Below are 12,545 nucleotides of genomic sequence, written 5' to 3'. Positions count from 1 at the left end.
GGCCTTCATGCATGCTAGACAAGCACACTAACCTATATCCCCTATCCCCTTTCCCTGCTTCTAAATCTGTCTCCTTCATTTTTAAAGACATGGAGGGGGCACAGAGAGAGGATTGGGGAGAAGGCTTATCTGGTAAAGTACTTGCTACACAACTCTGATGACTAGAGTTCTGATCCCTAGCCCTTAGGTAATGCAGCCTGCCTATAATTCTAGCACATGGAAGGTATAGACAGAGAATCCGCAGAGCAAGCTGGCCAGCCAGACTAGCCAAACCTCTGTTTAGTGAGATATCCTGGAAAGTAATAGAGGGAGATACCTTGAGCCTCCACATTGACATGCACCACATGTGTGCTCAAACACACACAAAAGACATATACAGGAACATACATACCATATAGTACATATAACAAAAAGATACTGACATGGGGATTATAAGTTCACTCTTATCAAATATGACTGTCTTAGTTAGGGTTTTTATTGCTGTGAAGAGACACCATGACCACAGCAAGTCTTATAAAGGAAAACATTTAATTGGGGCTGGTTTACAATTTAGAGGTTTAGTCCATTAATTTTCATGATGGGAAGATGGTGGCACAAAGGCAGACATGGTGCTGGAGAGGTAACTGGGAGTTCTATATCTGGATCAACAGAGAGTGAGCCTGGCCTGAGCTTCTGAAACCTCAAAGCCAGCCCTCCAGTGACAATTCCTTTAATAAGGTCACACCTACTCCAAAATAATGCTACTCCCTATATGCCTAGGAGGGCCATTTTAATTCAAACCACCACAATGACCCTGTTTTAATCTTCCATTTGCAAAGACCATTATTTTCAGCTAAGACCACCTTTATTTATAAGTCCTGAGGTGAGGATTTGACTGCACCTTCAATGGGACACAGCTTACACCTGTACAACAAACAGTGCTTACTCTGTCCTCTTAGATCGTAAATAATTGAAGAATTAGAATGAAAATGTCTTAAATGTAGGTTGATATATGTGTTACTAGACAAGCTTACTTTATGGAGCTTAAGATTTGAAGTTAGAGTCTTTAGCTGCATATGTATCAAAAGATGGCCTAGTCGGCCATCACTGCAAAGAGAGGCCCATTGGACTTGCAAACTTTATATGCCCCAGTACAGGGGAACGCCAGGGCCAAAAAGGGGGAGTGGGTGGGTAGGGGATTGGGGGGGGGTATGGGGGACCTTTGGGATAGCATTGAAAATGTAAATGAGGAAAATACCTAATTAAAAAAAAAATCTTCTTTAAAAAAAAAAAAAAAGATTTGAAGTTAGCCGGGCAGTGGTGGCACACGCCTTTAATCCCAGTACTTGGTAGGCAGAGGCAGGCAGATTTCTGAGTTCAAGGCCAGCAGTTCCAGGACAGCCAGGGCTACACAGAGAAACCCTGTCTCAAAAAAACAAAAAACAAAAACAAAAACAAAACAAAACAAAAGGTAATGATTTTTAAATGGTATGTATAATGTTTATGAGTATCAAATTTAGATTACATTAATTTTTTCTTTATTCTTTCTCTGCTTAAATAATAGTGTTATATTAATGCATCGAGGCACAAGGCATAATGTGGCATGCTATCTGTTTTGAGAGTGAGTATTACTGAGTAGAAATGGCCGAGAGAAGTGGAAAGATCACTGCAGGACAAGCGTATATTGAGGTGGAGTATGATTATGAGTATGACGCAAAGGACAGAAAGATTGTGATCAGACAAGGGGAGCGCTACCTCCTGGTGAAGAAGACCAATGATGACTGGTGGCAAGTCAGACCTGATGAGAACTCAAAAGCATTTTATGTGCCAGCACAGTATGTCAAGGAGGTCACTCGCAAAGCTCTGATGCCACCTGTGAAGCAGGCAACAGGACTGCCAAATAACTCTATGAAGACAATACAGAGTATGCATCTCCAGAGATCGACAGAAAATGTGAACAAAATGCCTGAGCTTTCAAGTTTTGGAAAGCCATCGTCATCTGTTCAAGGAACAGGTCTTATTCGTGATGCCAATCAGAATTTCGGATCCAATTATAATTCAGGCCAGACTCTCAACCTAAGCCTGGACCTGACCCATAATAATGGAAAGTTTAACAGTGACTCACATTCTCCTAAAGTTTCCAGCCAGAATAGGACACGCTTATTTGGTCATTTTCCCGGGCCAGAGTTCTTGGACATAGAGAAAACTAGCTTCTCTCAGGAACAGTCATGTGACTCAGCTGGAGAAGGCTCCGAAAGAATACAGCAGGATTCCGAGTCTGGAGATGAACTTAGCAGCAGCTCCACTGAGCAGATGAGGGTAAGAGAAAAGGCCGGTGAAATGCGAGTTTGCCTAAATAAAAATGATGTTTTAATTAAAACCATAGTGTTATAAATTTGGTTGTTTTGCTTTATGTGTTCGGAACACACAGAGTCGATCCTGATTTAAAGAGCAGGAAAAAATATGTAAAATAGCTTGTGACATTCATAGAGAAAATCCCTATGTGGTATTCATAATTCTTACATCTATGTGGGGTGGGAGTTATTTTGAGCCTGAAAACTTTTTTTTCTCCCTACTGATGTGCATTAGGTAGGAAGCACCTCCTTTAACAGTAGGTAATTCTTTAAAAAAAGAACATGTGTTTTGTTTTCTGGTTGTACGTTTTGACTTGTTGCTAGCAAGTGCTAGGTGTAAAATATGGGTGTATGGGAAAGACTTACCCTGGAACACCATGCAGTATAGGGTGGATAACTGTATTTCCAGTCATGTTGGTGTCTGAAGTATTTCTCCTTGCAGTGAATACTGGCCCAGAAAGAATGGTGTTATAGGTTTGGCCTTTGCTTTTTCCCTACCTAGTTTTCTTTTCAGATTGTGAATACTAGTTTATTTTTCAAACAAAGTCATTTAAAAAGCACATGTATGAAATTGGGCAATTCTGAATTTTTTTTTTTTTTTTTTTGGTTTTTCGAGACAGGGTTTCTCTGTGTAGCCCTGGCTGTCCTGGAACTCACTTTATAGACGAGGCTGGCCTCGAACTCAGAAATCCGCCTGCCTCTGCCTCCTGAGTGCTGGGATTAAAGGCGTTGCCACTACGCCAGCTGATTTTTTAAAAAGAGTTTATTTATTTATTTAATGTATATGAGTATACTGTCATATGGTTACATTGTGAGCCACCATGTGGTTGCTGGGAATTGAACTCAGGGCCAGTCAGTGCTCTTAACCACTGATCCATCTCTCTAGCCTGGCAATTCTGATTTTTATCATTAAAAGAAATTTAAAAACAACTATTTGCTCTGAAGGTTGTGTTCTCTTCTCCTCTCAGTTTTTTGTTTTTTGTTTGTGGTGAAGAGAAGCTCCAACTCCTTTTCTCTCTCTTTTCTTTGTTGATTGCTTTTTTTGTTTGTTTGTTTGTTTGTTTGTTTTGTTTTGTTTGGTGCTGGGAACTTAACTCTATAACTGCTTATGGCATTTTTGAGAGGATATAGGAAAAGAGAAAATTCTGTAGCAAAATTTCCATTGTCTGAGATCAAGGCATGAAGTAGTACTAGCACTGTCTTCTGTGGGTCCTCAGTTTTAGTGTGACACTTTGGTGTAGATTGTGTAGTGTTTGCTGAGGCACACCTTTAATCTTAGCACTCAGGAGGCAGAGGTAGGCAAATCTCTGAGTTAAAGCCAGGATGATCTAAATAGCAAGTTCCATACCAGTCAGAGCTACAAAGTGAGACCCTGTCTTTAAAATTTACATATATACAGACATATATATGTATGGAGAGAGATATTTCTGAAATGTTTGTGTATGTAGTTAGTTCCTTATGGAACCTTAGAGGACTTGGGAAAGATATGTTTCCTATTCCATCCAGCCATAATAATTGTTTCACAGCTAAAATTGCATTTATATTCATGTTCACAAGTAATCCCCTGTTCTTTTGGTTATAATCATCTTAAGTTCCCTGCACTGGAGTTCATGGCTCCTGATCTTTCATGGGTCTAGCACCGTTTGAAAGTCTTATAAAGAATTCTTTGGCAGGCTCTTAGCTCTCCATGGCAATGGTCTCAAATCTTTTGCATTTTCTTCTTTTTGCTGATTCACTTGTACTTCTCTGGTCTTAGCAGATCACTTTGCTTTATACTTAGCAGCAGAAAATAAGTTCCCAAACAAAATACCAAAAAGCCGAGCTATAGCAGTAGGGAGCACATTTGCATAGAGGTCATTAAGGCCAGCTTTCCTTTTTATCTGATCCAGCATTTGCCAGCTGTGTGATAGTTGGGGTGGGGCTTAGCTTTTATTTTACTCACTTTGTAATGCTCAGGGTGAACCTTGGGCCTTCATGTATCCTAGGCAAACACTTTACCACTGAGCTATGTCTTAAGTTGAAGGATATCTCATTTATTTTACGTATGAGTGTTTTATCTGCATTTATTTATGTGTACTATATATATGCCTGGTGCCTGCAGAGGTCAGAAGAGAAGGTGACAGATTTCTAGAACTGGAGTTATGGATGGTTGTGAGCCACCATGTTTGTTCTAGGAAACAAACCCTGGTCCTCTGCAAGAGCTCTTAACTGCTAAGCCACCTCTCTTGTCCTGAGGGGAAAGTCCCTTAACCTGAGTTAAGGAGTAGTCAACAGGGATGCTGAGGCACATAGTAAGGGCATTGGGCATCTATCGATGCTTAATTAACTACCAAGTTGATCAGCTTTCTCTCCTTTTGTGGGTCAGTACATTAGTGCAAGCTTGGGTGCTCTTGAGGCTGCAGTCTTAGGCAAGCCAAGTTGAGATAAAGAATTACTTGTAATGCCTTGCTTACAATGTTGTTATTAAGCCTCTTCACAGTTGTTTGAATGCAGCAAGTAGACGTCCCAAAATGAGCAATCAAGGAGTGAGAGCATGGTAGAAACATGGTAGATCTTCAGTTCATGATCCTGAAAATCCTACAGTCACATCCTGTGATTATGCAGCACCTTCCTCTTTTCTGTGGGAGACTGCACATAAGTGTGAGTAACAGGATTTGAGGGTTAGTGAGGGGAATACTTTGAAAGTAGTCTATCAACAGATTCTCTCTGTGATTGTTATTATTTCTACTTTTTTTTCTTTTTCTTTTTAAAAGATGTATTTATTATTATACACTGTACACTGTAGCTGACTTTAGACGCACCAGAAGAGGGCATCAGATCTCATTACAGGTGGTTGTGAGCCACCATGTAGTTACTGGGATTTGAACTCAGGAGCAGTCAGTGCTCTTAATCACTGAGCCATCTTGCCAGCCCCATTATTTCTATTTTTATTCCTACCATCAAAACGTCTATGTTGGCAATTGCCTTTCTTCTGGTATAGTGCAAACATTTATTTTAAACATTTTAAATATTTCTATTACAATGTATGCTCTTTATACTTGCTCTTTGTACTTTTTCATGACCTTTGGCAAAATATAATGTTATGTTCACAGCTTCAGATTCACTGCTAAGTCTTTTCTATCATCATTTAATATATATGAATACATATATGTGTGTGTGTATACGTAGTGTGTGTGTGTGTCTGTGTGTGTGTGTGCATGCCACCTACATGCAAGTAAGAGGACAACCTCACCTGCTTTTCTTGCTTTACAGCTTGTTTTTGAGGCATGGCCTCTTGTTTACCTCTGCACTGTATATTCCATTCTAGCTGTCCTGTGAACTTTTGAGGGATTCTCTTGTCTCTGCCTCCCATCTTACCCTAGGAGTATGCTGGCATAAGATACTGCTACATCTAGCTCTTTGGGCTTTTTTTGTTTTTTGTTTTTGAAACAGGGTTTTTCTGGTATTGTTGGCTGTCTTCTTGGAACTCACTCACCAGGCTGGCCTCAAACTCACATTTGTCTGTCTCTGCCTTCTAAGTGCTGGCATTAAAGGAAGTCATAGGCTACCATCTCTGGTGCATCCAGCTTTTTACAAAGGCTCAAAAAAGAGTCAAACTCCATTCATCATCAAGCTTGTGTAGTCAGCACTTTTGCCTGATGAGCCATCTTCCCCAGAATTTAGATTTGCTTGTATTTCTGCCTTTTATAAATAACTCTGCTTTTCCTATTATTGCTTCATTTCTCCTTTCCTTTATCTACTGAGCCATCTCCCTCACCACTTCCCATTTAGATAGACTGTTTGAGAGTTCTTAATAGTCTGGAATACTAAGTCGTCTGTCGGATAGCTTGCAAAGATCCTGTCGTGTAGCTTTTCATCCTTTTGGTTAGGTCTTTCTCAGAACCATTGTTTCATTTTGATGAACTCCAGTTTATTGGTTCTCTATGTGTGTCATAGCAATTTTAGGTATATTTGAAGAAACAGAATCACTAAGGGAGTGTGTATCTGCATAAGTACACACATACACAAAGCAGGGTGTATTTTAAACACTTTTTTGCACAAACATACAGGTTTGCAATTTTAGAATCTGGATTTTCTGGCAGGTGATGATGCTCCAGGAAAGTAGTAGTTGGTGGTGCTTTTGTTGTCATATCCAAGAGGACAGTGCCAAATCTGAGATCATGACCATGGACTCTGTGCCTTCTCCTGACAGTTTAGTGAAGTTTTTAGTTATTCTGAATTATTTTTCATGTAAAGTTTGAAATAAGCATCCAATTTCTTTTCTTTCTTTTTTTTTTTTTCCAAACCCTTCAGACAGGGTTCTCTGTGTAGCCCTGGCTGTTCTGGAACTTACTCTATATACCAGGCTGGCCTTAAACTCACAGAGATCTGCCTGCCTCTGCCTTCCATATCTTAAGTTTCCTGTCTGGTAGTTCTATTGTCTATGCTGTGTCCAAGTTTGATTGTGTTACTTGTTTTTATTACTGTGTTTTGTTATCTTTCAGCAAATAATAGGAACTGAATTAAATAGGCCTATAGTATAAGGTGTTAGGCTAATTTGACCAGAAATTGGTTTGTGTTTAATGTTTTTTGTAGTTGTATATATTAGATGCGTGAAATTTAGTATCTGTGGTTTTGGCTCTGTTGCTTTGGGGATTTTGGGTGGCTGGTTGGTTGGGAGGTCCCTCCCTCCCTCCCTCCCTCCCTTCCTTTCATTTTTTTCTTTTATGACAGTCTCAGTGTGACCCGCATTGGCCTACACATGCAAGACTGGCCTTTAACTTCATCCTGTTTACCTCTCACAAGTGTGTGGCACTACGCCTAGTCTCTTCTAACAGCTCCCTCTTTATGTACTTCATACTTTTTGAACTGTTTCCTCTGTGGTCCACTGAAGCCCACAATAGGGAGCTGTCACAAGTATTCTGTAATCCTGTGGTTAAATCTCAGTCTTATACTGTTTGCTGTTGGGCTGTGGGTTTCTTCCTTTTACCCTTTCCCTCAGGGGAGATGAGAAGCCTCTTCAGAGGGCTTTGGCGTATGGGGAATGCTTTCTCCATGTTGGATAAACTCTGCTGAAGTTTGTTTGTTTGTTTTTCTTAGACAGCAGTTCTTTATTAGCAGGGACTGCTTGGACTATAGGTTACTGGCTCACCTTTTCTTGTCAGAGCCACCGAAGGACTCATGGTAGCCTTGGAAATAAACTCCACCAAAATCCAGGGTCTCTCACAGAGGTTAGTTCCAATAGTGTGTGCCTTAATTCGTCATGATGTCATGATTCAATTAGGTGTTCTATTCAGTTTATAATACTAGTAGTTTCTGTTTTAGCTGCATCTCCTCTGCAACTCAGGGTTTACCCCTTCAAATGTTGAGGCAGTAGTTTGTCATGAGACCTTTTTGTCTGATGGGTGCAGGAAATCATGAATTGCCTGACTTTTGGTTTTGTCTTAATGTTAAGAGAGTGATGACTTTGACATTTTCTGCAAGTTAGAACTAACCTTGGAAGTTAATAAGATTGTGAGTAAAAAAATAAAATCAGTGTCTGTGTTGAGTAGTGTGTGGAGGTCAGAACAACTGAATTTTCTCCTGCTATTGTTTTAAGGATCAAATTAGGTAGTCAGACTCTTGTGGCAAGAACTATCCACTGAGCCATTTTGCATTCTTGTTGCTATTTAGTATACTAATATATAATATATTTGATTTTTGAACATGGGCCATTCTTCTTAGATAATACTAGTTTTGGTCATGGTCACATGAATGATCTAACTGGTCAGTGATCATGTGTGTGTGTGTGTGTGTGTGTGTATGTATATGTATATATGTATATGTGTATGTGTGTATGTGTGTGTTTATGTGTATATAAAGCTGAAATTTATTAAGTTTTCTTTTGCATTTATACTAAAATGATGTTGCTTTTGTGTTTTATGTGTGTTCATGATCTGTTGTTCATTAATCAGGATATTAAAAAAATGAGTGGGAAAGTACTTCCTCTTTTGTACTTAGGGAGATGATGTGTAGTTTTGATAGAAAAATTTCCTTTGAATCCTCTTGGGTACCATGTTTGTTTTCATTAATAATGTTAGAAACAGAGAATAATCTTGGTATGCGACAAAGGGACACTAGAAAAAGTAAAGGTAGCTTGGCAAGCCAATGTCTTTCTGTAAAAAACGCTGCACCAGAGCCCAGTGGGGCTAACAAGCACACTTGGAAAGATAGTTTCTATATTTTTATCCCTGATGTAGGTGGTGACTGCAACTCATCCCATTGGTGGGAGCTTGACTTCACAGGTAGATTGGCTAGTCAGTTCAAAGGGTTCAAGTAATATGAGTCCTTGCTGGGTTAATTACTTTTCATAGAACAAAAAAGAACATTTCTTAAAATAGTTATTGGGGTATTTAAAAATTATCAGTTTAATTTTGGGGAGATCAAGTCAGTTTCATTGAAGTTATAAGTCTATCCTGGCAGTATTCTTTTTTCTTTTTTCTTTTTTTTTTTTTTTTTTTTTTTTGGTTTTTTGAGACAGGGTTTCTCTGTGTAGCCCTGGCTGTCCTGGAACTCACTTTATAGACGAGGCTGGCCTCGAACTCAGAAATCCACCTGCCTCTTGCCTCCCGAGTGCTGGGATTAAAGATGTGCGCCACCATCCCCGGTGGCAGTATTCTTTTATTGCCATTTCGCTATATACTGTGTCTTCATTGATATCTATTTCATTGATCTTTTCAAGTAGCCCAGTACTTGTTTCATTGATTTTCTTTATTTTCCTGTTGTGAAGTTTGTTGCTGCTGCTTCTCCTCCTCCTCTTTTTGCTCCCCCTCCCGCTTTGGAAACAGGACTTTTTATAGCCCAGTTTGGCTTTGAACTATGTAAACTGTATAGTAAAATGACCTTGAACTCCCAACTGTTCTAGGAAAATGAAGGCACCTCTCACCATGCCTAGCTACAGTCATCATTGGTGTGTTCCTGTTCTGCTCTAGGTTCTTCACCCAGGAAGTTTAGCTAATTGCTATGCAATTTCCCCATTTCCCAATATGAGTGCTTGTGAAAGTCTCCCCAGCACTGCTTTAGCTTTCTACAGCAAGTGTGTTGTATTTTGTCTTCATACTGTTGAACTCAGTGCATTTAAAACTCCGAACATTTGCTTTTTAAACATGCTCATGGTACATTTGGAGAAGTATCTTGTTTAATTTCCAAGTGTTTGGAGATTTCTTTTTTCCACTTTTGTATTACTGGTTTATGGTTTGGTTCCTTTGTACCTAGGTAACAATCTGTCTATGACTTAATTTTTAAAAAAAAATTTCTTGGTATATGTTCTATAGACACTAAAATAGTGTATTATACTATGTCCTTGGTCTGTAGTTTTGATGAGACCCTTAGGTTTGATGGTGTTGAGTCTTGTAGTCTTGCTGAAGAGTCCTGTTAGAAGGTAAGTCTGTCTTCTCAAGTCCTACTTGGGTTCATATATTTTCAGCATCACTTTTGGTACACACACTTTCCCAAATTCTTAAACTTTCCTGCACATTTTACTTCTTTATAAATGTTCATCTCTGTTTCTGGCAATTTTCTTTGCTGTGAGATCTACTGTATCTGTTCTTATAGAAACATATAGGTAGGCCTTTTAAATTTCTTCTCTTTTGCCAATCTTTGTCTCTTAAGGGGCACAGCATGTTGAAACTGAATGAAAACATAATATTTAACTATTATTGATAGCTAACCCTCACATCTGCCATTTTACATTTTATTTTCTGTTTCTTTTCTTTCTGTTTCTGTTTCTTTCCTATAGCATTTTCAGAATCCTCTCTGGGATGCTTTGTTGTGTTCCTGATATTTGTGTAGTTTCAGCGTTTGTTCCAATCTTTGTGTACACTGGCATGATTTGTCATCCTGCTGGTGTCATGTTGCCAATTTGAGTAAACCATGAGTTCATTCCACCATTTGTAACTGTCCTAAGCACAAGAGAAGCCCTCACACTGTATTGTTTTTGTTGCAACTATTAAATACAACATAGGAACTCTAGAGGTGCACTCAGAATTCTTTCTTCTTCCTTGACCTTCCAGGTTCCTCTTGTCATCATTTCCATTTTGCCTAGAGAACCAGCACGGTTAATTATTCGTTTAGGGAAAATTCTAAGTTTTCTGTCATCTGAGGATATTTTTGATTTCTCCCTTATTTCTGAAGAACTTTTTTTTTTCATTTATTTGTTTTTATAAATACACAATTCTGGGTAGCTTTTCTTTTTTAGTCAGTTTTCAGAACCACTCAAATCTTCTGGCTTTTATGGTTTTTGATGAGAAGTCAATTTTTCTTTTAGCTTTCTCTTAGAAATGAGCCTTTTCTTGTAACTGCTTTCATCTTTTTCTTGTTTTTCATTTTGATTGTGATGATTTTAGAGTGGATCTCTGTGGGTTTATCCTGTTGGTAGTTTGCTTAGTTTGTTCCTATAGGCTTCCCACCCCCAAGCTTGGTAAGTTTTTGACATTCTATACTTTTTCAGCCCTATACACACGCATTCCTTCCTCTCTGTCTCTCAATCTCTCTCTCTCTCTCTCTCTCTCTCTCTCTCTCTCTCTCTCTCTCTCTCTGCCTCTGTCGTTCTCTCTGTAATTCTGACAATATGAATGAATGTTGGGTCATTTGTTACAGTTTCGTGGGTACCTGGGGCTCTGTTTATTTTTTATCTTCTTTCTTTTTGTTGATGGAATTGGCTAATTGTTGTTAATAGGATGATCTGGAATTTGAGGTCAGCCTGGGCTGCATAGCCATATCCTGTTGCAAAAAGCAAATGCTTGAAGTGGGGTTCTTCATCTTTCTGTCACTCCATTCTCATGTCTGTAATATTTTCTTAACTTTCCATGATTTTTAGTTCTAAAGTGTCTGTTTCTGCTCCTCTCCATATGTGTATTGTTCCAGTTAGCCTTTTGTTCCTTTGCTAAAGCACCACAATCGAAAGTCACTTGGGAAAGAAAGTGGTTTGGTTTTTTTTCTTCAAGGAACTCAAAGCAGGAGTTTGAAGCAGAAACCATAGGGGAAGGAGGACTGCCTGGCTTGTTTCCTCTGGCTTGCTCAACTACCCTTGTACAACCCATGCCTACCTGCCTAGAGGTGACATTGTTCATAGTGAGCTGGGCCCTCCTACATCAATTAGGAATTAAGAGAATGCCCCACTTATATGTCTATAGGTTAATCTTAATGGAGTCAATTCCTCAGTCAAGGGTCTCTCTTCCTGGGTATGTCAAGTGGTCACACATATATTTACCTTTAAAATTTTTTATTTTGTTTTGCAAAACTGGGACTCAAACCCAGAGCCTTGCAGATGCCCTTTTGTCAGTGAGCAACATCCTCAACCCTTCTGGGTTAGCTGCCTTACTCTGACAACAGACGTTTCCTTATTACTACTGGGTGAAGGAGGTAGTTTTGACGGCTATGCCCTGACTGATACCTGTCTGGTTTTGACATGGCATGACGGCCCTGAGGCTTTCATTATTGCTGATGCCAATGAGAGTTCTGCTCTCCACAAGACCTTCTCTAACACTAGTCTAGCAAGGAGTGGGAGGAGCTGCTCTTGTCAAAATGGAAAGGGCTTGTCTGTGTGTGTGGTGGGCTTGATGCCTTGTTACTGACCTGCAGTGATTATTCTAGTTCTTTCCTCTGCCTTTCTGACACTAGTCTGACAGTGGTTAGGGTACTTTGTGATGGCCTGGTGAGTGCAGAAGTCTATTTAGACATTATTGGGGTGGGGCAAGGCAGAGTTGTTGTTGTTGTTGTTGTTGTTTTCTCTCCTCCTTTATGGCATTTGCCTGGAGCAGAGTGTTTATATATGAAAGCTTTCATTGAGCTAGAATGTCTCTTTTTTCGGTCTCCGCCTGACAGAACAGGGTGTGTTTGAGGGCTTTTTGGTCTTACTATGCCTTTTGGTGTTGCTGAGTTCTTCCTTTCCAATCTTTAATGTAGGAAACCAAAAGTAAATGAAGAGTACTCACTGTCCCCATATCACTGTCCTGACTTTCTGTCAGAGAATTTGTGGATCTGTGTCATATATTTATCTCAGAATTTAGAGTTGTACCTAATGGAAAATAGGAAAAAAAATACATTTATTCTTTCTGAAATTGGAAATGGTTGTCTTGTTTTAAATATAAATTTTTAAATCTTTCCTTTAAGGACTTATCTATATGTATGCCTGTGTGTGGGCATGCCTGTGGAGGCCACAAGAGGGTATTGTATCTCCCTGGAGCTCTAGTC

At 39.3% G+C, this 12,545-nt stretch overlaps 1 protein-coding gene across 9 annotated transcripts in view; it reads left to right on the top strand.

Moving 5' to 3' along the window:
• Positions 1–12,545, top strand: part of Arhgap12 (Rho GTPase activating protein 12) — a 111,651-nt gene that overhangs the window by 22,116 nt on the left and 76,990 nt on the right. For 8 of the 9 annotated variants that reach the window (NM_029277.2, NM_001039692.1, XM_030250623.1 and 5 more), the window contains exon 3: positions 1,544–2,298. In NM_029277.2, the coding sequence (NP_083553.2) occupies positions 1,621–2,298 (678 nt within the window). In that variant the 5' untranslated portion in view covers positions 1,544–1,620. Of the gene's footprint in view, positions 1–1,543; positions 2,299–12,545 lie in introns of those variants that run through there. The other variant, XM_017318002.2, reaches the window with a different exon arrangement.

Source organism: Mus musculus, chromosome 18 (assembly GCF_000001635.26).
Source record: "Mus musculus strain C57BL/6J chromosome 18, GRCm38.p6 C57BL/6J".
In the NCBI taxonomy this organism is placed as follows: domain Eukaryota; kingdom Metazoa; phylum Chordata; class Mammalia; order Rodentia; family Muridae; genus Mus; species Mus musculus.
Note: the sequence above shows the minus strand (reverse complement) of the source record. Positions and strands in the feature narration are given on the sequence as shown.